Source organism: Chelonia mydas, chromosome 15 (assembly GCF_015237465.2).
Source record: "Chelonia mydas isolate rCheMyd1 chromosome 15, rCheMyd1.pri.v2, whole genome shotgun sequence".
NCBI lineage: Eukaryota > Metazoa > Chordata > Testudines > Cheloniidae > Chelonia > Chelonia mydas.
This window is the reverse complement of record NC_057856.1, coordinates 12,046,448-12,071,128: the sequence shown is the minus strand read 5'-3', so window position 1 is coordinate 12,071,128 and position 24,681 is coordinate 12,046,448. Positions and strand designations below refer to the sequence as shown.

Here is a 24,681-nt window from a genome sequence, read left to right as displayed (position 1 = left end):
AGGAGGACAGATGGCACCCTCATTTCAACAGATGAAACATCTATTCTGTGAATGTCATCTTTGCCAGGGTGAAGTGGAATCCCAGGTGTATTACTGGACTTGTCCTTCCACATAGTAGTGTACTGCATCACTGATGAACAAGAAGACTGAGGAAACAGATGCATATTTAATTGAATGATTTATCAACATCCGGGAAAAGACTGACTCCACCATGTCTGAAAAACCAAGAAAGGTAAAAAATTGTGAAACAGGAAAGAGGAAGACAGGTGGATTATGGGAAAAATATAACCTAACCCAGAACATTATTTTTTCCTTAGATATGATAAAAGTGCATTGCAGATGAATTGCTCACATTGGCTGTATTCAAAAATCAGGAGTTTAATCTAAAAGTAAGAATGAAGAGTTATTTTCAGCAAAGCTAATTCACACAAAGGGATGAATCCATTAAATAAATTAGGTGGAATTTGGGGTCAAGGAGCTATTTTCGCAATCTTTATGTCAAATGTTTGAGTTGGCTGAAGATGTGAATGGAATACAGTCTGGAGGGTAAAGCAAAGGACTAGGACTTGGGGACTTTGGTTCAACTCCAGTCCCTGGGATAGGCTTCCTGTGTTGTCTTTGACAAGTCACTCAGCCACATCTTTGTGCCTCAGGTTTGTTATTTATACGTTGGGGATAATAAAATTGCTCTACTCCACCTGCGTGCTAAGCTGAATTAATTAAAGTTTGTAAAGAGCCTTGAATTCTTCAAATAGAAGACACCACAGAAGTTATTCATAACACAAAGAACAAATATTATTGTGCTTTCATGAACAGAGATCGTCTCTGAATCACAGGATTTAACAGCAAAAAGCAGCTATTTAAGAAACAAGTACTGAATATATGGAAAGAAAGATGATTTAAACTTAAGTGTAAAACTGCATTCCTCCTTTCCTTCTCTTTACCCTCTTCTGGGGCTGAGTAAGCTATTTAAGTGAACTGCAGTGCTTCACCTTTTCTCTTCTCCCCTGAGACTAGTTGCGCTGTTGCAGTTGTAAGGGGACTATTGTCCCCTTACTAACATTCAGTGGGGGTGTTTTAGTTGCTAGCTCCCGGTACTAAAAAGGGGGAAGGGCCGATGGGGAATCAGGACCCTGAGACTGACAGCCCACAGGAACAATGGGGAGAGGCTAATGATCCAGGGCAGTCTGAATGACAGGGCGGGCAGGCTAATCAGGGAGTCAGGAGGCCAGGGAAGTCCCATCCTCCTCCGTGTGAGCTGGAATTGCCTGGGTCAGACAGAGTGGGGCCGAACTAAGGAGAAAGCAGGGGCCCAAGCTAAGCTGGGGAGCAGAGCTGTGCCAGATCCAGAGGGACCAGAAAAGCAGCCCAGAGAGAGCAGACCCTGTCCTGGGAGTAGAGCTGCAGCCCGAAAGCTAGAGGCACAGCCCAGAGAGAGCAAACTTGCCCTGGGAGCAGAGCTGCAGAAACCAGAGCCAGAGGGGCCAGAAAAGCAGCCCACGAAGCAGGTCAGTGCTGGGAGCAGAGTCACAGAAGCAGCCTGCAGAACAGACCTGTCCTGGGAGCAGAGCTGTAGCAACCAGAGGCAGAGGGGTCAAAGAAGCAGCCCAGGGAGCTGGAAGCAGAGCAGCAGCAGTGCTGAGACAGAGTGGTGGAGCTGGGGCTGGAGCAGTCCGGAGCTGGGTGCGGTGAGCAGCTGGGGAAAGCGAGGTGGACCCTGGGCAGCGGGCCCAGCACAGAGAGACGCCTCGGCCAAGAGGCTCTGCAGACCAGGCTTGGATCGTAACCCTGACAGGGCGGGGGCGACACTGGGAAGAAGGGTCCTACCACTTAGAGCCTGAGAGCGTGTGGCCACCAACATAGCAAGTGTCCAACCCACAGCATCCCTACAGCACAGTCAGGGCCTGAGGAGGCGGCCTGGGACTTACAAGGAACAGACTGTGAACTGCCCTGACATTCCAGAGACACTGTTTGTGAAGTTCCCTGCCACAGCGCAGGTTGATGTGTTTCCTTTAACCTTTCCCATTTTTCCTTATTCTTTTCAAAATTGTTGATTAAATAACTTGCATTTGCTTTGAATTGTATGTAATGGTCAGTGGGTCAGAGAAGTGCCCAGTGCAGAGAGAGTACCCCGGAGTGTGGACACCCTAGCCCCTGTCCTAGGTGACCACAGCAGGGTTGGGGGTCGAGCGCCCCCAGGAATCCTGGGCCCAGCCTTGTTGGGGTTACGAGGACTCTGCCAGACAGGAGAGTGGAATGGGAGTCCTCAAGGGCAGGGAGGCCCCTGGGTAAAGGAAGTGGGAGCGAGGACTCAGATCCTTTCGCTAGCCCACTTCACCGGGGTAGTGCAGAAGCCAGGAAAGTTCCCCACCATAGCAGGACTATTCCCCCGCTTACACAGTGAGTGAGATAGATGTAACCAGTGCCCTACGGCTGAGCATCTCCACTGCCTGTGATGCTGCTGTTCAAGGACCTACCCAATTAAAAGATTTTTTTTTTAAATTAAGGAAACTTTTCTCGCAAGTTTCTCTTGTCCTTGCTTACATTGCCTGGCAGCCATTACCATTTCCAGATATCTGTTCTGCTGCAGTTAAGAGCATTGCTTACTTCTGATTCCTTTGGCCTTCTTGTCAACCTGGAATGGCCATAAGAAGTAATATGGAGGCTAGTGCTGAAATGAAATGGTCACACTGTCAGTCAGTACAACATATAACTCAAAAGGAAGCATAAACCCATTTTACAACTTTATTTTCCCAGTTCAAATTACTGATGGTAGCAGATTATGATATGGAGGGAAATCTAGACTGCAATGCAGTCCCAGTATGGGACAAATAAATACCTTCATAGGGGCTAGTACAGAGGTGGGCAAACTATGGCCCGCGGGCCACATCCAGCCCGCAACACTGTCCTGCCGGGCCCTTGAGCTCCTGGCCAGGCAGGCTGTACCGTCTCCTCCACAGCCTCAACTCACCATGCCGCTGGTGCTCTGGGTGGTGGGGCTGCGAGCTCCTGCCGGGCAGCACAGCTGGCTCTGGCCAGGAGGCGCAGCTGCCAGACATGCTGCTCTGAGCCGCATGGTAAGGGGACGGGGGGGTTGGATAAGGGGCAGGAGGTCCCGGGGGGCAGTCAGAGGACAGGGAGCAGGGGGCAGTTGGATGGGGCGGAGGTTCTGGGGGGGGGCGGTCAGGGGACGGGGAACAGGGGGGGTTGGATAGGTGTGGGAGTCCCAGGGGGCCTGTCGGGGCGGGGCTGTGGATAGGGTCGGGACAGACAGGGAGCAGGGGGGGTTGGATAGGGGGTGGGGTCCTAGGAGGGGGCGGGGTCCTGGGAGGGGGCAGTCAGGGGACAAGGAGCAGAGGGGGTTGGATGGGTCGGGGGTCGGGGGCAGTCAGGGGCGGGAAGTGGGAGGAGGCGGATAGGGAGCGGGGGCCAGGCTGTTTGGGGAGGCACAGCCTTCCCTACCTGGCCCTCCATACAGTTTTGGAACCCCGATGTGGCCCTCAGGCCAAAAAGTTTGCCCACCCCTGGGCAAGTACTTTCACCAGTGGACTAAGTCTAGAACAGTGATACTGACACTCGTTTTAATGTGTCTCCTGCGGCTCTTTGCAGCACATAATATTAAAATACTGTGTGATTTAATTATTAACCAATCTAAGTTATTAACTAGTCAAGATGCTTTTTCTATGTTATTAACTAACTGAAGTTGATAAAATAATACCTGATTAGTCATTTTGCTGTAAGAATATATACAATAAATATAACTATAAACTAAATATTTTCCCTGTCATACTGTTTAAATATGAATATATAGTATTATAGTAAATGAAACAATGAATTCATACTACTGTGGCTCTTTTAGGTAACATTGATCGCTAATTTTGTTCCTGAACCACTGAGGTCTGGGTATTACTGGTTTAGAGGATCTTGCACTTATGCATTGTAATATTATCAGACATTGGCATTTATAGTTGATAGGAACCATAACAAGTCAGCACCTTGAATACTTGAGAGGGATTTTCTCATAACTGATTTAGGGCAGTGCTGAATGCTTTTGAAAATCCCACTGTTAGTTTATAACTTGAGACGTGATGCCCATATACCAGGGGTGGCCAAACTTGCTGAGCCTCTGAGCCACAAACAATAATCTTCATAACCTCCAGGGCTGGGCATGCCTGCCGGGGCTCAGGACTGCCCCACGAGACTGAAGCCCCAAGCCCCACCACCCCACTGCAGAGCAGAAGCCGTGAGCTCCCGTCTGCCAGTCCGGTAGGCAGAGAATGGGGGGCACGGTGAGCTCCACGAGCTGCACTTTAATTGTAAAAGAGCCACATGTGGCTCGTGAGCCACAGTTTGGCCACCCCTGCCATATGCCGTTTGACTACTTTTGTACCCTCCCAGTGCTGTTGAAAAATATTTGCTCTGAACTCAGATCATTGCCTTTGAATGTACTGTAGTCCATATAGCAATCTCAAATTCCTATTAGACTGTGCCGCCATGTTGCTTAAAGAAATCCTAGCCAACCAGCAGACCAAATTCTGTGATGAATCCTGGTTCCGTGCAATCTGAGGCACGTTGCTCATACGCTAAGATGAAGCCTGAATTTAGATGTTTCTGACTCCCTTAAAAGAGAGTAGGTTCTTAAATAAGAGATGGAAAAGGTGTGACTTTGGATGCACACATGGTGACATATATAGAGGCAAATCAAAGGGCTTCAAATTCCCCCAAGCACTTAGAATAAGAAAGGAGTGCACAGTGAAATTATTATTTCCACAGCTGATCTTAAATGTGATAAACAAGGCTGAAACATTGCAAGTCAAACCAGACTTTACCTCTAAGGATGTTCTTTATCTAAGATCTTTCCAGCAACTAATCTTTCCAATAACTTTAATGATTAGAGAAAGGAAGAAGGAAAAGCTCCATACTAGAGCTGCAGCAGCTGTCGTGCCTTCAGGTCACATTACTGGTTTGTATTGCTTGTCTGGACAGCAGTATAGTAGCTGATTATGTTGCTCTTTTTGCCCTGGGCTCCAAGCATTGAATCCTTCACAGCTAAAATCTCTTTTCTCTTTGAATGAGCACATGGTAGATTGGGCCAATGTATCTAGGAAGTTTTTCCTCTCTAACACTGGACTGTTTACCTTTGTGAGTTATGGAAATCAATTACTACTATTTCACTCTTGTGGCTGTTTTGCCTGAAAACAGTTTAGCAGGTGGGAGTTAGCATCAGAACCTTTGTCTGTTCATTTATATGCTCATCAATTCATACCAAAAGAGTGACAGCAAAACCTTAATGACAACCTCTGCAGTACTAAGGTAGAATAATGTTACTCATGGGGAATGTGTGGCAGCCAGGTGTGCCACTTTCTTGATACAAGAGGGCATGAAGTTGGAGATAATGTTTTGCATTAGAGTGCAGCCTAGGTGAAGGTGTGGTATGTATTGCTTTTTGGTAACTGTTGGAAGTAGAAGTGAATGTTTTGTAAAATGTAAGAGTATGTTATTGACACCATTGTAGATTATTTGAATGCGACAATGAATCCTGAAGACTTCCCTTAACAACTTCTTTCCATATTTTTATGGTTTTCGGTGAGTGGCGTGTGCCTTGTTATCTTTGTTTGTGTTATTGTAGATGGATGAGATTTCCAAAGAGCCTAAGGGCAAATTTTTGAAATTTTTAATGGGACTTTTGTGACTAAATCACCTGGGCTTCATTGAAAAACCCTCCATATATGGCCAGCATTTTGAAAAATGGATGCTCTTAAATCCATATTGAGATCCCTAAATAAATGGCCTGATTTTCAAACGTATTAGGCAACCAGCAGCACCTGTTGATATTAGCGAGAATTGCTGAGAGCTCGGCACTTTTGAAAAATCAGGCCACTTCTTCAGGCCCCTAAGTATGAATTTAGAAGCCTAATTTTAGGCATGAATTTTTAAAAAGCTTGGCTATATACATACCTATATAGTGCCATATATTGCTGAACATGAGGCTTGTGAAAGCACCACCTAGAGCCAGGCAATGCAGGTGAGTGTCATGGAAGTTTCCTCCACAGAGCTCCATCTCAATCTTGAACTGCAGTACCCCTCCTAGAGTTACTATTGGCCCTTTTCTGAGGAATCATATTGAATTTTGTGGTGGTTTTGTCAGAGGGAAAAACATCCTCTCTGAAGTAATTTGAGGCTTTAGATACAATTTTTGCTGTACACTAAAATTATCCTTAATCTTGGTGGATGAACTGTGAAAAGAGGTTTGTAGCAAATGAACAAAATTCTGCAGTCTGGCAAAAAGATTTAGAAACATCATTCAATTGTGCAAACTATTAAATTGTAATACCAATAAATGAACACACTATGGACCAGTTCAGTATCATTCAGATTATTTATTTTCTTAATGTGGACAACCTTTAACTTTGATGGTATATTTAACTTTTTTTCTTTTAAATTTCTTAGAGCCCTTGGCTGAGAATTCTCACACTAATCTTGGTACATGTGGGGAACAAAGGAAGAGAGGAGATTTTCCATAGTGTGTGTGAATGTGCTTTACAATTCTTGAATGTATATTTACACATTGACTTTACACTGAAGTCTGTAAGAAGTCTTTTCTATGGAAGGGGGTGGGGGGGAAAGAATCAAATGACCAGAGATTTAGGCCCATTTGATCCATGTGAGATTTTCCAGTATAGTCCCACAGAGCTCGTCTGACATTCAAATATGCCATAATTTCGCTGAAACAGTACTATATCCAGTAGTATTTCTGTACGAGATGAAACCTGGAAGTAAGGAATGCATCTCTTCTGTTTCTTTAATTTCACTAAACTGCAAATAATTTAAATTATTAAATTCAAATATCAAGACATTTAGTTATTGTTCATGTCGCTCATCTGTTAACCTTCTAATAATACATCACATTTTTTAAATAAAAAACAACAAAAAAGACTTTAAAGGCTATATAATACACAGTTTCATTGGCTCCAGCTCCCTGGGAAGGCTTTTACGATATCACTGTATTTCCCAGAACTTCTTTGGAGCAATGGAGCAGAATGTCCATTGGCAACTTTCACACTCAGCAATCCAGACACTAAAACGATAGTTTAAAAAATTACCTTGTGATTTTTTAAATTTTTTTGTATGTGTCTGTGTTTAAAAAAAAGAACACAGCTTTTTTTGACTTTCAGGGGGTTTTTTTGTTTTGTTTTTTTTTGTGAAACACCACAAGACTTGGCAAAAAAAGATGTAAAGAAGACTCTTGATGTATAAAATTCCTCACTGGTAGAAGAAACACTGACCTTGATTTGGCCTAGTTTTAATTAGTTATTTCATTCATCTACTTTTGCTGCATATTTTGAAGCTTTGAATAAAGGGCTAAAGGTCAGGCTAGAAATCATAGAACAGTTCTGTACCAACAATTCCTTTAACAGGAAAGGTGTCCATGACATAATGAAGCAGAGCAGAAGTGTGTAAATAGTATATGCTGCGAGTTGTGTGCATCTCTTTACATGATGTGTGTGTATATACTGTATGTGTGTGTGTGTGCCAGTATGGTGGATACGTTTTCCTTCTGTACAGCTGTAAGGAAGGCTTTACTGAAATTCTCCTGTTCTGTTGCCTTTAGATTGGAACTAGCTTTTCTCCTAGAAAAAAAAACTGCAAGGCAGGCCCATCTCCCATTCAACAGTTCTGCATCTTCCTCGCAGTAAAATGGATTTTAGGACAGTTGGATGAAGTATTATTTCTTACACAGAATATGGTAGCTCTGCCATCTGAGGAAAATGAAATGAAACAAACAGAATGAGCCAGCGGTGATTGTGGTGATAACATTTCCACATAGTTACACCTCAACTTTTTTTTGGAGCCTTTGCACCCTGCAAAACATGTATTTTTGAAAAAAAATGTTTGTGGCGGGGATAAGAGGGATGTGGGGGGGCTGTGAACATAATTCAGCTTTCCCCCTTCCTCTCCTTGGGCTTCCAAGTACTGCCCCATTGTTTCCACCACAAATGGAGGTGGTAAGACCCTTTTGTGTCACCTCAGGAAAACAGACTGAGGCCCATAGATTTTTAGCAGAGGCCAATATATTTGAGATTGTTCTGAATGATGACATCTGTCACCGCATCAAAGACAAATTGGATATTACTGGTATCAGTGGCACAGGTGAAGTGCGAATAAATCTCCTTGGTCTCCTTGTTGCGATTCAAGTCCTCAAATTGGCGTTGGATGTAGACTGCTGCCTCCTCGTAAGTGTTTTGGCCCTTGTACTCAGGAAAGCAGACTGTTAGCGGGATGCGTCGGATTTTTTCTGCCAGAAGATCTTTCTTATTCAGAAAGAGGATGAGGGAAGTGTTGATAAACCAGTTGTTGTTGCAAATGGAGTCAAAGAGACGCAGACTCTCTGCCATCCGACTCTGCAAGGAAGGAACCAACAATGTCAGCAACAGTTTGTGAACACAACTATATAAAATACATAGAAATACATAATCACAGCTGTTAGTGAACAACTCCCTTTTGTTTAGAATGTACTTATCTGTTTCTCATTCCTGCTTCCTGTCTGACTGTACATCTTACCTCAGGATGAATTTTCAGGAACCTTAATTCACTTAAGTTGACATATTACAGTTCACTATAGATTACAGCTTCATTTAGTTTGATTTAATTTTTTTTAATAATCGGTAACTGTGAGGCAAAGTCAGACTGAAGTTTTTAAGAACAGTTGCTGTAGTTCTTCACTGTTTTCCACAATCAGGCTAGCATTACAAACACATTTTTTGGGCTGCAATGACCAACAAGCACATAATTTTACAAAAATAGAAGAGTAGGTTTATGGCCAGAATAAAGCAGTGGAATTCACACTTGTCTGAGTTAGCAGCCAAAGAAAGAATAGTTTATTGTTGTAAAGATAAATTATATGAATCCAAAGAAATTTGGACACTGTTTCTAGATATATTTGAATAAAAAATGTTGAAATGGCTCAAAGAATGCCAGACCTCCATTCCACCAAACCTCTTCTCTTTCCCCCTTTCCACCTGGTCCATTCCTCCCTTCCTCTTCCTATTTATGTATGTCTTCACCTGTTTTGTTACAGGTATCCCCAACCTAACATGTTATATCTATGTAGTATTGTCTGGTCTTGAAGCTTTGACAAGTTGTATATATAAATTATGCAATTTTACTTCATTTTTGAATTGATCCCTTTTTCTCCTGTATTTCCTTTCCCCTTTAATAATAGTAACTTTGGAAAGGTATATATGAAAAAGTGTATTTTCCTCCAGATGGCCAAATCCATTCTCAGACAGAAGGGGCAATTCAAAATGAAGATAGAATTTGGCTAAAAGGGTTTAGTAGACACCTCTGATCTTCCACTTGCCACTCTAAACTAGTAAGTACCATTGACAACACATTGGAGTGACTGACAGGAACCGTTTATTTTGGAAATACCAATTGAGTCATCATCATCAGCGATCCCTCGATTCAAGGATGATCTCTACCACAGATTTCCTGTGGGTCCTGAGATGTCTCAGGAGTCCGATCCTGGAACCACAGATCCACCCGCAGTAAGTATAGACATTTCCTGGCAGGTCAGATGCCTGCTGGGAAAAAGTTCTTTCTTTTTCCTTCCTTTTCAGCTTTGAGGGCAAGGTGCTTTTCCTCAAAGCGAGCTACTGCCTGATGGAGGATGTGGCACATTGGGGTCGGTTGATGGCTTGTTCCTCCCACCTTGTGATGTCCATCCACATCAGTTTTCTTGAAATACGCTTTCAGTGTGCCTTTGTAGCGTTTCCTCTGACTACCACGGGATCTCTGAGCATGGGTGAGCTGAGACTAGAGGACTTGTTTTGGGAGGCGAAAGTCTAGCATCCACACACAATGTTCAGCCCAGTGAAGTTGCTGAATGAGGATCATTGCTTCAATGCTGGTGACATTGACTTCAGTGAGGAGGCTGGCGTTAGTGCAGCGATCTTTCCATTTGATGCGAAGGATCTTCTGGAGGCATCAGTGGTGCTGGAACACTTTTACTAGTGGGGGTGCTAAAAGCCAGCCCCCTTACCCCTGTCCATCCATCCCCGCAAGCTGGGGCCAGGAGCAGGGCCATGTCTACAGGAGGGGGGAACCCAGACAGAGGTAAGGGGGCCAAGATTGGGGGTGGGTGCAGGGCCAGCAGCTGGGACCCCACGTGTGGGGCCGGGAGCAGAGCCCGAGGTGCGGGGCGGAAGCTGGCAACCTGTGTGCAGAGCCGGGGCGGAGCCCCCGGCATGAGGGCAGCAGCCAGGACCCCATGTTGGGAGCCAGAAGCAGAGCCCCAGGCATGGGGCTGGGACCCCACATGTGGGCCTGGGAGCAGAGCCCTGTGTAAAATATGGGGGTGCTGCAGCATCCCCCATACCCATAGTTCCTGCACCTATGGGAAGCATCGTTGGTGGTACCTCTCCAGACTCTTGAAGTGCTGTCGATAGGTCACCCAGGTTTTGCATCCATAAAGGAATGTTTGAATAATAATTGTCTTATAGACCTGGATCTTGGTGTCCTGCCGTAGGTCATGGTCTGTGAAAACGCATCAGAGCAATTTTGCAAAGGAAGCACTTGCGCACTAGATCCTGTGCTGGATCTCACTGTCAATTTTTGCATTTTGAGAAAGTTGGCTACCGAGGTAGCAAAAGTGCTTGACTGTCTCCAAAGTCTGTCCCTCGATAGTGATTTGTGGTGGGTCATGTGCAAGGCATGAAGGAGGCTGACAGAGCACTTTAGTGTTCTCAGTATTGAGTGAGAGTCCTAGGCTTTGGTAAGCTTGTGCAAAAAAATCCAGTGTGGACTGAAGATCATTCTCAGTGTGTGCGAGGATAGAAGAGTCATCAGCATACTGAAGATCAGTAATGGACACCTTGAGGACTTTAGGCTTTGAGCGGAGATGTCAAAGATTAAAAAGCCTTCCATCCATTCTGTATTGAATGTCAACTCCATTGGGCAGGCAGTCTTTAACTAGCACTAAAATGACTGCTAAATAGATGGAGAACAGGGTTGGGGCAATAATGCATCCTTGCTTAACCCCAGTTTTGATGATGAAAGGGTCAGTCTCAAGGCCATGACAGAGAACAGTGGCATTCATCTGATCATGGAGAAGCCTTAGGACCTTAATAAATTTTGGAGGGCAGCCAAATCTGGCCAGCACCTTCCATAGGGCTTCGCGATTGACTGAGTCGAAGGCCTTTGTCAAATCAATGAAGGCCATGTACAGGCCCTGATTTTGCTCCCGAGACTTTTCCTGGATTTGGCTGGCAATGAAGATCATGACAGTTGTCCCGTGGGTTGGTCTAAAACTGCACTGAGATTCTGACAATATTTTCTCAGCAAGGGAAGTAATTGGTTTAAGAGGACACAGGCAAACATTTTCCCTGCTGCAGATAGCCAGGCAATGCCTCAATAATTTCCACACTCCGACTTATCTCCTTTCTTAAAGATTGTAACAATGTTGGCATTTCTCAAGTCTTCTGGAATCTTCTCATTATACCAGATATGAAGAAAAAGTTTGTGGAGCTTACTTACCAGTTCTTTACCTCCAAACTTATAGACTTCAGCTGGCATGCCAGCTGCTGCCTTATTGTTCTTGGTTTGCATAATGGCTTGTGTTGCTTCTTCCAGGACAAGGAGGTCAGCAAGAAATTATCTTTCATGTCACTGAGGTATAGATTCAATAGTGGCATCAGAGACAGTTGACTCATGGTTCAAGAGTAACTCAAAATGCTCCTTCCATCTGCCTTTGGATGTCCTTAAAATATGTCGACCCATCTTGGGCTCAGAGTGGTGTGGGACTACGGGAGCGGGGACCATAAATGGTCCTTACTGCCGGAAAAAGGCTCCTTATGTCATGTTTATCAGCAAAAAGCTCAATCTCCTTGGCTTTTTCTCACTACCATTTATTTTTGATGTCATAAATTTTCCTTTGGGCTTCAGCCTTGAGTTGCTTGTATGACTCTTTCTTCTGCTGGTGTAATATGTCATTTTGCCATAGCAATGAGCTTTTCTTTTCTGGTCGAGCAGACCCTGAATCTCAGCATCATTCTCATCAAATCAATCTTGGTGATGGTGGGTGACACAGCCAATGAACTCAGCATATGCCAAGAGAATGGCAGTCTTTAATCCTTTCCAGAAATTTTCATTATCGTCATCAACTGTAGGCATAGTACTGAACCTCTCTTGGAGACACTGTTGAATTTTCTCCCAAGTCACTATATCTTCAAGGGACTTGATGTTGAATTTGTTTTGTACTGTTTTTGCCTGCTTGCAATGCCATGAGGCGATCTGGAAATTCATGGTAGATCTAACAAGGCAATGGTCTGTCCAACAGTCATCGGTTCCATGCATGGCCCTCATGATGAGGACATCCTTCCGATCTCCAGAAGGTGCCAATGCCTGGAGCGAGGGTGTCTCCAGGTTGTCTTATACATCTCACTTTGTCTGAAGAGGATGTTCGTGATGACCAGGCCATGTTCTACATATTTGCTCAGGAGGGGGATGCCATTGGAGTTCGCCTTTCCTACTCCTTCTTTTCCAATAGAGCCATTCCAGAGATCTGATTCATGCCTGACTCTAGCGTTAAAATCTTCGAGGAGCATGATCTTGTCCTCCTTGGGAATGTTGGTCAAGACTCTGTCAAGATCTGTATAGAATTGTTCCTTGATATCCTTGACAGCATCGAGTGTTGGGGAATATGCACTGATGACAGCAGTAGACTGGTTATTGCTGAACTTAAGACGAAGAATCATATGACATTCATTGATTCCTACAGGAAATTCTGTAAACTGACTGACAAACTTATTCCTAATTGCAAAACTGACACCATAAATGCGCCTGCCCCTTTGCAGATTTCCCTTTCCAGAAAAAGGTGTAGCCTCCACCTTCTTCTCTCAGTTGATCTTCATCTGGGCACCTTGTCTCACTAAGGGGAGCGACGTCGATGTTATATCTTGCAAGCTCCCTGGCAACGATAGCAGTTCTTTTTTCCAGCCATACATTATATTTGTTGTACATCAGGGTGCGAACATTGCATCTAGCAAAAGTCACTGTCTTTTTATAGCTTTGACAGCAGGCAGAGTGATCCCACTGGACGCGGTAATCCAGCCAGGAGTGGGTGAGACAGCCTAGGTTTTGGGCACCTTTTCTAGCCCTCTCCCCATGTGGGGTGAGCAGAGGGAATCCTAAAAAGGACTGCTCAGTTGTGATAGTAGCTGCCAAATTGCACCCCATCTCAGTCCAGGTGCCAGACAACCATATAACTACCACCACCTACATGCAGATTCGTGGCTACGGAGTGCCAGATTCACTAATCCTGTCCCTATCACCACTAGTCTGTTGCCACACAACTTGGAAGGCTGGAAAGATGTTATTTCCCATTGGTGAAGCCTGCACATGATTTCTTTTAACATGGGGAAGCTGGTACGCTTACAGCAACCACACAGTCATGACAAGTTGGAGGTCTCGGGCCCAGTGGCAGGGAAAGTCTGCAACAATTGGATATCTCCAAGTTGCTGCAGCCTTCATCCGCTTTCACAGCTGTTAAGATCTGAAGATCCTTTTCCACCTGATCCACTGTTGAGGACTTGGGGGATTGGACCATGCTTTGTCTGGACCTCCCCTCAGACCTCTTTGCCTTGGGAGACCCTACCAGGAGCATGAAGCTCCCGACAGCATAGTTCTCCGATCATTGGAACAGGCAAGCCCCTTCAGCACAAGAAGGTAACAGTCCCCGAAGAGGACCTAAGAAAACTAACGTTGGATTGAAACATCTGTTAGAAATTGTGGGCCATATTTTACCCTTCTTCTGCACACTGTTCTCCCACATATTGTTGCTTTGAAAAATAAAGGCTGTCTATATCATAGAAAATTAATATGAATTAACTAAAGATCTGTATTTTAAGTGGATTAGTTAAACTGCATTAAACTGTGGTGTGAAAACCCTCATTTCGAATTAAAGTTGCCTTAATTTGATTTAGTTTAATTAACTTCGGAATACAGGGGTTTAACTAATCCACATGGGGATGTCCCCCTGTAGATAAATGGCAGATGTAGCTGTCCATGGTGCCAATTGCTATTGGAAAGTTGAGTGCCAGAAAGGACCTTCTCCTTTGTAACGTACGTTTTTTTGTGCAGAGAAGAAAATTGTTCCAGCAGCTGTCAATATTTCAACTAAATATTGTCCAAAAAGAAGACAGAAAGAAGTCTCATGCTTACAGATATTTACACTAAAGGAAATTTCTTTCCAACACGTTGCAGATTAGGTACTAATTCCTGTAAAAAGTTTTATTGGGATTCCAATCTCAAAACTTTAGTCGGCTCTTTTGGTCTTAAAAGTTCAATGTTTTTTATTCAGCATCAAAAGCCTTCAGATTCTAACCACTATGTGTGTACCACCACCACACTTGATAGTGACACACCATTAAATTTCACATAGTGAGACTCTCAATGAAAAAATATTGTCTAAAACTGTTTGCTGAGATTTCAAAATCGTAAGATCAGACAAGAATTTATAAAAGATTTCAAGTTTACAGTCAAGTTCTCTTTATATGTGTTGAGGAATTTTAAATCATTTTAGAGTTGAAGTGGGCATCACAAATCTTCAAGCATTTGCCTACCTCTGATATTTTCAGTGTTCTCTCTTTAGAAGACAAGAGCCTCTTTTAACAAAGTCATTGTGGTATTGTACAGGCCATCCTTCCCACTTAGAGCTGGTAAAGAAGCACCATCAATTAATCTTAACATATCACCAAGGAGTCATTCCAATCTTTTTCTTATTTTTGAATACTCTTTACTGATATTTCTTAATAGAAATAATGACAGAGCAAAGAAAGAAAATGGATACACAAAGGCAGAGGTGTTTTTCCAGCCATATAATATCATGATAATAATAGAAGAGATAGATAAGAATTGGATACAGGAATCCGCACTAGAATCCCCACATATGACAATATTTCTCAACTAACCCAGTAACTTCATTTCAGTCAATACTAGATTAGTCATGTATAATCCTCCCGAAAAAACCCCAATCCTTAGATATCCCAAAAATCCTTCTTCCTCCCTCAAGTTTAAAATAGAAAATCCTCATATCATTAAAAGGGAAGATGAAGAATTACAATTCAAAACCCCATTTTACAAGATCTCAAATTATTGTAATTTAGATAAGAAAGTGCTTTGTGTTAAGACTTGAAAACATCCCAAGAATCCTCAGTATTTTGTATCTTATTAGACTTATAACTGCTGTGAAATGTTCAAGAAAGTGTGGACAGCGCCACAGCAATATGTGATTTCATTCTGAACAACTGGAAAGGTGTTAAGTATTACCTTTCGGAGCAGTTCACTGTATATGTACCCATGACCTGTGTAAAGTGAACTGAAGTCAATAACTCTCAGTAGCAGCTCTATTTATTTAAGCAGTGATATGTTCCTATCCAAATCTTATGCCCAATTTACGACCAGATCTTTGTGTCAAGATGTGGTTAATAAATTGTTTGGCTACAAAGAAGGAAACATCTTGGTGACATTTTCCAACCCCAGGAATAGTTTGGGTTTGGCAGGTAGGGGATATTTTTGTCCAAAGTCCCTTAAAGAATTCGGCCTCCAGATAGTCAAATTCCAAGGCTGAGTGTCATATCATACTTTTGTCCAGAGCATTTAGTTGGTAGTCCTTGTAAGGGTGGATCTGGTGTAAAAATATGCTAGAATGGATTGGAGAAGACAGGACATGTTGTGTGTATGTTTAGTGGCAATCACTGTGTAAGTATGTGTGAGGGGGGAGGATGCCTCAAGTGTCTTCTCATTGTCTCCCTTGGCTACCAGAATTTTATTCTCTAGTGATGTCACACACAAGTTGAGGGGCAGGGAGTGGTAATAGGAGGTCTCTGGTAGTGATGGAGCAGAGAAAGTCTGAGAGTTTCTTCCACAGGAGAGGGGAGAAATGTCTTCTGCTGAGCTCCTCTGCTGGTGATTACAGGTATTCACAACAGGAGGCAGCTGAACAGATCTGAGAACTTATTCCTCAAAGATGTGAATCAAAGTGTTCTACTATGCTTCATTGGCTAGCATGATAGGAAAATTATTCCAAGACAGGGATAATGCTTACCAAATGTATCTTGTCTTAAATTAGGGCTTCTGCTTTATTTGCCCTGGTACAACCCCACTGAAGCAAAAATTATTGCAGCATTGCCAAGTGCCTCTAAAAATGGTCTCTGTTTCTTAGCAAACTGTCATTATTTAAATTCTGCACCATCTAAAATTTATTTACTGCAGTTCAGTTCACTGGGTGTTAAAAGTGTGTCCCCGTTGTTCCCTTCAAATGTTTCTATCAGAAGCACTGACATTTGGACATCTTTCATCTTCCTGGTGAGGCATGGGCTGATAAGCAGCCCAGAAAAAAATACTTTGTCCACCAATCAGGGATAATGCACACATCTTTGGTTGCTAGAGAGGCAAGTGCAGATTCCTCATCATAAAGTACATGCTCTTCATCCAGTGCATGAGGCATCTGGATCCTAATTAGTGCCTTACTACAATTGCAGTGTCTTGAAAATGACAAAGGTTCTGTGTTTCCACTATCTCCTAAGAACTGTTTTTGAGCTCACAGAATATGCTTAGAGTTTTTTCAGTTTCAGGCTTGCCTCAGTTGTAGTGCTCTGATTGAGATCTGGGTTGTTGGGTACAGCTGATGAGGAGTGTTTTATTTAGGATGCTACCCTGGAAATAAAATGATAAAGAGATAAAAAAAATTGCACAGGAGGAGAGACTGAAAAATAATCTAGGAGTTTAGTTTAGGACTCCCCTTTTTTCCTCTTTATCTGAGAAAAATGGCTATGGCAAGTAAAAGAAATGAAAAATGAGTGGCAGCAAAACAGACACAAAAAGGCAGCCAGAAAAAGAACTGAAATAAAAAGAACAGATGAAGGATGAAGAACCTGAGAAGACGGGGAAAAAGGAGTGACAAATGTAAAAAAAAAAAAAAAAAAAAAACCAGAAAAGGAAGCAGCAAATGGGAAAAAGCAGTTAGAGGAAAATGAGAGAAAGTGGGTAAAAATCCCTTACAACTACAGGAGTTAAACATTTTATAATAAAGTCAAATAGAAACCCATCAGGTTTGGAAGCATACTGTATTTCCACGTATTTGAACAAGAAAATATTCCACATTCCATTTGAAAGCAGAATTTATTTTTTATCTCCTTGTGTTTTCTGAGATAAAGAAAAAAGCCACCAGCCACACTAAAATATCATCAATTTTTATGTAATCTCTCTCCAGCATGGGGAGCTGGAGTAGTTTGGGTATATACACACAAATAGCCATACTTGTCTTATTGAACAGGATCAAAGAACACCTAAATGCATACTTATATGCAAGTGTCTGATGTCCAGGTCTAGAGTGGATGTGTAAACACAAGATGCTAGTTTGATGTAATCTTGGCTACAGGGTGGCTAATTTGTTTCTTGAACATTTACAGTATGGATAGATAGGATTAAAACAGGCTCTGAACTCTTAATGAAACTCCAAATATTCATAATACAAATATATGATATGTGGAGCTAGTCATAAAATGCCCCTTCCCCTGCAGAAAAATGTTGACTTTTCAGTGAAAAATCAAAAGCCACAATATTCCAATTTGGAAATGCCATTGTGGTGCCTCCATGGGAACTGTAGTTCAGATACCTCATACTCCCGTTCTCTTCTATAGATTGGGCTCATGGATATGATACCTCACATGACGCACCACAATCGTCTCTCCCAGTGAGGAAAGGCAATACATCCTGGGAGTTCCTTGGTCACAATTCAGCATGAGAGAGGGAATCCAACTGAGGAGCCTGCCCATGGAGAAGAATAGGGATATGAGGCAACCAAACTGCAACTCTCATGAGACACTGCAGCAGCATATCTAAGTTAAAATATTTTGGTTTTTGGTTAAAATATTTCAATTTTGATTTTAAGATAAAATCAAAATTTTCCTAAGGAAAGCAGACACTTTTTACAAAAATGTTTAGCGAGGCCTAACCGTATGAATTTTGAGAAATGTATACTGTGATGGCCATGCCTGTTCAACATCAGCTAATATTCCAAGCCAATAAAGTCTTTTCCACATTCTGCAAGCTCAGAGCTGTTTATGTGACAGTTTCATTACTTTGCACTGTAGAGGAGGGATAGAATGTGAGCCTGCTTAAAACTCATTCTTAAATCCACTGGAACATTGACACAAATTAAGTTAATCATATTTGGAGTTGAGATCCTCCAGCCATATATATGTTCCTGTGACATATGTCTTAGTAGGAAACAGAAAAGTGACAATTTACTATGGAAAATGGTTGCAGAATATGAGTGAAGCCAAGTGGTATGATGCTAATCCACATTGAATACAAAAGATACAATAGCTAAACATGATGATCTTAATCCTCAAATCAAGTGGATTTTTGCCATGTGTATGCTCCCCTGATTTGGGAACCAGTTGGAGCCCCTGGAGCAATTTAGGATCATAAGAGCTGTATCCTAAATTTTGGTATTTTTAATCTAATATTTTCAGTAATAGCTTGAAGTTATGGGACTACTGTTTTAGAAAAAAAATATTCCTGGTCTAATTGGTGGCTGTGCTGTATTACATCAGTGGACATCCTTTAGCCTATAGAGCTCATATGCCAATAAATAGAGTCTCTCATAAGTTTCTGAGCAGCTGCAAAAGTAGTTATCAGACTGTAGGTTCACTTTCAACATATTTTAGCAAGCTAACGGACATTTCTGAGAATTAGTTAATCTCTCAGTTGTAGAATGTACTTGGTGAAATAAACAAAACTAAGTAAAAAAAACATTGGAAAGTGGAAGGTTAAACACCACCTGGGTTCTCATGAAGGAAACAATGCAAAATTCATAGAAAAGCATTAAAATACATAATCTTTTAATCCCATCTGCTTTATCTCACGCATCCACTCAGTGACTAGAGGAATTAGATTAAAAACAAATCTATAAACACACCAGTGAAATGCAGAACTAAATGTAAAAGCTCTCTTGGGTTCTAACATAACCAAGGATCAATAAAATCAAGGTCTTTACACAACATGTTCTGTGTTAGCACATTTGGAAAGAGGACTCACTAATGAGAGTAGTTCGGATTCAACATACAATTGTAGTTTTCCTATACCAACCAGGGACACAAAATAGTGGAAATACTACACATATGCAAAACAGTCCTTAGTAGAATCTCTTACAAAGGTCTAGACATTAATCAGAGAAATTTTTCTGCCTAAAAATCATCTCTTGGGCCAGCAAATATTATCCCTCTGGATCCATGAACTGTTCCACAAAAACAAACGGTAAAGCCTTACTAAATAAATCACCATAGCATATTTCTTGGAGGTAAATTTGGCCAGAACAACTTGGTAAACTGATCTCCTTTATAGTTTTGCTTCAATCTGAAACAAATGAGTCTCCTGCAAGAAAATTATTTGCATAAGCAGATTTCTAACGTGTGTCAAGAATCTTAGTGGCTCTGTGAAGCCTTGCTGCAGAATCACACTTCCACATCTGGGTACAAAAAACACATACACCCTGAATGAAAAATCTAGATTTTCTAATAATTTTTTACACTTACTTAAATAGCACTTTCTATCTATGATTATGAAAATGTTTTATAAACATTGATTTGGTAAGCCTCAAAACAACTCAGTGAAATTGTTAAGTATTACAGATTATTCATTACAGATGTGTGAAATGAAGTTCAGGATTGAAATGACTTGCCCACAGTCAAACAATTCTGTGGTAGAGCCAGGAATAGAATTGAAGCATAAGTTCAGCATTGTCATGACATCTTGATCAGATTGTGAGAAATAAAATCTTATTACTTTGGAGTTTAACTTTGAATTTGGCTTTGAATGTTCTCTGTGAAGTTGAATATTATGGATCCGATTCATCACTGCACTGATTATGTAGGTGCACCTCAGCTAATTTCATGGAGCTCTACTGGTGTAAAACTAGACCAACACAGTAGCAAATCTATATTTAAAATTCTTTAATGATGATTTTTAGATTTCTGGTCTTCATTTTTCTTTGGAACTAATAAACTGAGTCCATTCATGGATAAATCTCTGCTTAGTATAGTAAGTTAAACTTTAAATAATTGTTGCAGAGATTTTATAGGATGTGGAAATATCATCTCCAGGAAAACCATAAAATGAAGATTGATAACTTGCATTGCTCCCATGATGTCATTGTTTTTCATTGAAAAGGTAATTTCTTTATGTGCCAGTTCTACTTCAGAAGGTATTGGCAACTACCCACTTCTCAACATGTGTGATTTGCTGCTATTTACTTTTGTCTTTGTGTTGCACTTCTCTGCCCTGTGCCAAATCATGAGTTGTATTTTTCATCACACTTACCCACAAAACAACCACCAGATTTCCTGAAACAATCACATAGTGATTGTTTGAACATCTGTGGTACATCTTAAAAGGAAACTTTGAGGCACGTCTCCTGTGGAATTGATCTAGTGAATAGGTCTCTGAATAAATTTCAAATGTGTACACTAATATTATGTTAGATAATCACATAATATGAAATTCATTCCTCCTAGTGCAATACCAAGTTCTGCAAGGGTTGGGAGAATAGCATTCACCTTTCAACCCATGAAAAGTTGCAGAGCTGCAACTAATCTTCTAACCTATTGTTAAAATACTGACCATACCCATTGTGTGTTTTACACCACTGTAATCATGAATATGAGGATACAGGAGTTTCTTCCACGTTTTTAACCTTCAACATCCCCTTCCACATTTGCCCGGTCAGAACTGGCACAGAGACTCCCTATGCAGTACTCATGGGGTGCAGAGGATCTCTGTGTTCCTGTATCCCTGGCATGCCAACACACCAGAGGCTTAAGTGTAATGGAAGGCCTTTTGTAAATCCCTATTACAGTGGTTGAATTTAACCTTAAAAAAGAGTAAAAGTAAATGAAACAAGTATGAAGTTTAAAATTGGTTAAACTTATAACCTGTACAAGAGCTGCAATGTTAAGCTTCTCTATAGAGATGCAGATATTCAAAGGGCTGTACTTTAGGATTCATTCGCCAGTGTCTTGCCATCAGATGTATCTGTCTGACCCTGAATATTTCTAATTGACTTCTTCATTTCACTAATTTTTGTAATCTGTTTGTACAATTCAATATAGTTTGTGTCATTTTCACTTTTCCTTCACATAAAATGAGTTTGCAATATTGGCATGTTAAATTAAGAAGGGCAATCATGTCCCATTACGAATACATTTTTTTTCAAATCAATATTCTCTGCTCAAGAGATTGCACATGCTTTGATATAATGTCTTTAATTAGTTCACATACCAAATTTAATTAAAATTAGGCAGAATGATCTGAATAGGGCATGAGACAGCAGAAGGGTGCAGAGTGAGTAACTAGGCATGATTAATGTGGCAGTGTTAGGGTGCGGTTCCAAATTCCCCTTCTTTGTTGCCCTTGCCCTCATTTTGTATCACACTCAGACCCTGGGTAATTTAATAATTTGTGCTAACATTCTTTCACCATGAAGTTGTTGATTTCTGAAGAGAGGAAGAGTATGTCTGCGAGATGGTAAGCAGTTTTGCACATTGTGATTGGCTTACTAATTAAGAGTACAGGCAGTTGGTTTAGTATATTGTCTTAACTTGGATTTATTTTCTTCAGACTGGAAAAAAACAGTTATTGGAAGGATCTGGTGTAGAGTCTGGAGCTAGGCTTTTGCCACTAGTATTTCCCGATTGTCCCAAAGGGCACAGTAAATCAATCTGTGTTTACAACTGGATTTTCTCAAACAATTCATAGAACAGTTTCTTTCAGAGAGCCTAGACTCACCCCCAAGAACTAAAAGTTCTTCCACAGTCAGAAGCATTATGGTTTCTTCCGAACCTACTGATTTCCCTGCTGATGACCATGTTTGTTGCCCTCATTGATTTTCTGATCTTTTAGCAGAAGATAAGAATAAATGAATGAAAAGCGAATTAACTAATGGACGCTTCGGAAGGTTATTTTCTTCCTGGGAGGTGTTTTAATTGCACTCCCCAGAGCCTAAAGAAGCTTTACCTCTTCCTTTACAACATGCTGTGTTGCTCAGGGCAGAGGCTTCTCTTGTGTTTCCTGTGCAGGAAGATGTAATGTCCCAAAGAATAGTGCAATCACCTTGGAAGAACCAGGTCGAATCCCCAAGCATCGATGTAATTCAATCTCTTGTACTCACACTGCACTCCATCTTGTGTGCAATTTGTTAGCAAGTATGCTCTATTGCATTAGGAACTTCATTTGGCTCCTCGAGTGAGTGTAACAGAATCCTGTCTTTCTGAGAATCTGTTCTCAACAAATGGGCAACTGAATTCATTATGCTGATGAGACCTCCATGAAAACTTCTAAATCAATAATTTATTCAGGCCCTTGTGACGAAGTGGGAATTTTCTGTGGTATTTTTATGATGCCTGTGTGTGCCTCAGTTTCCCCCATATGCTGCATTGTTACAATGGGGTGGAAAAGGACTGTGTGCTCTCAGGGCAGGCTAAGAGACACAGATATGAGTGTAACCTAGCTGTCACTCCGTAGCAGTGGAGCATCTGAGAAGACAATGGCAAATCCAGTCACCAGGACATTGACACCTACTAACCACCCACCCACCCACCCACAGGGAAGATTTCACCACCTCTCAGCAGGCCTACATTAGAAAATTAGGTCGATATAACTATGTTGTTCAGAGGTGTGAAAGAGCCACATCCCTAAACAATGAGTTAAACTGACCTAACCCCTGGTGTAGACAGCACTAAACTGACGGGAGAATTCTCCTGTCAACCTAGCTACTGCCTCCTGGGGAGGTGGATTACCTACACTGAAGAGAGAAGCCCTGCTGTTGCATAGGTAGTGTTTTCACTGAAGCACTAGAACATTGCAGCTGCACTGTTTTAAGTTTAGACAAGCCTAGAGCAACAATCCTCAGCTGGAGAACAGAGGACTGGAGAGGTGTGAGATATGAGTTGGCTGCTGGAGGGAGTTGGGGCTCTTACCTGGAGTCAGACCAAGGAGGTCAGATGGAGAGAGAGACTGAGCTTGAATAAAGGGGTTCACTAGAGCTTGGCTGGGCTCTGGGCTAACCAGATTGGACTATGCTTTAATCTTTAGTTCTGTATGCTACCCTAAGGGCTTCCTGTGCTGTATTCCAGCTGACTAATGAACCCAACTCTTTTGACAATGATGCTTGGGGTTACTACAAATGCTTGGTGAGCTGCATTAATCCCTGAAGAGCATACAAGTCTCCTTCAGCAGTCTGTCTCAGTTGGGCTCTCTGAACGTGGTATGGAACGTGGAGATCATGGTATGAAGCAGGAGTCCTGAAAACCCAGAGGTCCAGTCTAAGGAGGCAGTGAAGCCATGTGGCTTACGCTGGAGGAAGAGTGAGACCCGTATCGGATCTGACACTCCTAGAGACTGTTCCAAAGATGAGGGCATAGCACCAGTCCTGTGGCTCTGTGACGGTACTTTTCCACATTTCTGGATTATCTCTGAACAGTCTCTTATTTTTACAAATTTTATTTTATTGCTATTTATAACCACGACATGGTTTTGTGCAAATCATTTTCAGTTTATGGATTGCACACAAATTGTTTGGTGCAAGTATTCTTTAATTGCTATTTGCATTGTGCAATTGATCATCTAAGGCATGTGATTTTGTTTCTGTTCTATGATTGGATCATCTAACCTTTTATAAACAAAAGCTGTGCCTGTAGAAATCATTGTGACTTTGATTATCTGCATGAAGAGATCAGAACATTTTAGGGCAAGAAAGACAACAGGAGATAAGCAGAGTCTTGGAATATTAGAACATTTAAAAGTCTTTCCCTGGTTTTTATCACACAAGAAAACATTTTATTTAATTGCCTGCACAGATCCCAGATGTAAAAGTACTTATGTTCTTTCCTATCTGAGGGAGAGAGAAAAAAATATTTGCTGTTTAATTGATTTTACATTCAGTTTTCTTTTGTGATACAAAGTGGCATATTTTGGACATGTGCACAGTGCTATTTGAAAAGAATGCAGTCACCTCTCTTTCTGTCTGTCTTGATTAGCTGCCAGAATGCCAGGTCTCTGGCTGGGGCAGTTTGGAAAGCAGCTAAATATATCGTCGCATCTAGAACATACTTTTTTATACATCTGTCAAGTATATGTATTGAATCCACTGGTCTCTATATCATCACATAATAGGACAAACCATTCACCACAGTCATATAGGGAACTGGATTCAGTGTCCCTGCACAGTACTCTTTACAGGACTAGCAGAATCCAGTATAACATCAAGTGGAAAGAAAAGAGCCATGCACCCTTCGGAGGTGAAGCTGCCCCAACAAGATACAGAGGGACAAAGGCCAACAACATGCCCTCAATGTGATTCGAACACAAAACCTTCTGATCTGGAGTCAGACATACATCAAGTGCATGAGCAGGCACAACATTCCTTGTAGCAAAAATAGTTGAAGCATATGCAGCAGACAGTGATACTGCTCCTACATGTGCTCTCACAATGCCAGCAGCCACATGCCCTTTGAATGTTCTCTGTGTTTGAAGTCCTGTGTAGTCATAACAGTTGATCATCATAAATTATTGCCCTGAACCTGATATGTCAGTATGCTAGTGACCGCTCTGCTGCCATTC

General features: G+C 41.8%; 2 protein-coding genes across 4 annotated transcripts in view; one reads left to right on the top strand and one right to left on the bottom strand.

Moving 5' to 3' along the window:
- RSPH14 (radial spoke head 14 homolog) overlaps window positions 1–24,681 on the top strand; it is a 200,183-nt gene that overhangs the window by 25,369 nt on the left and 150,133 nt on the right. The gene's annotated exons all lie outside the window — the stretch shown is intronic.
- GNAZ (G protein subunit alpha z) overlaps window positions 6,534–24,681 on the bottom strand; it is a 264,810-nt gene continuing 246,662 nt past the window's right edge. For all 3 annotated transcript variants that reach the window (XM_043529448.1, XM_037878911.2, XM_043529449.1), the window contains exon 3: window positions 6,534–8,402. In XM_043529448.1, the coding sequence (XP_043385383.1) occupies window positions 8,058–8,402 (345 nt within the window). In that variant the 3' untranslated portion in view covers window positions 6,534–8,057. The remainder of the gene's footprint in view (window positions 8,403–24,681) is intronic.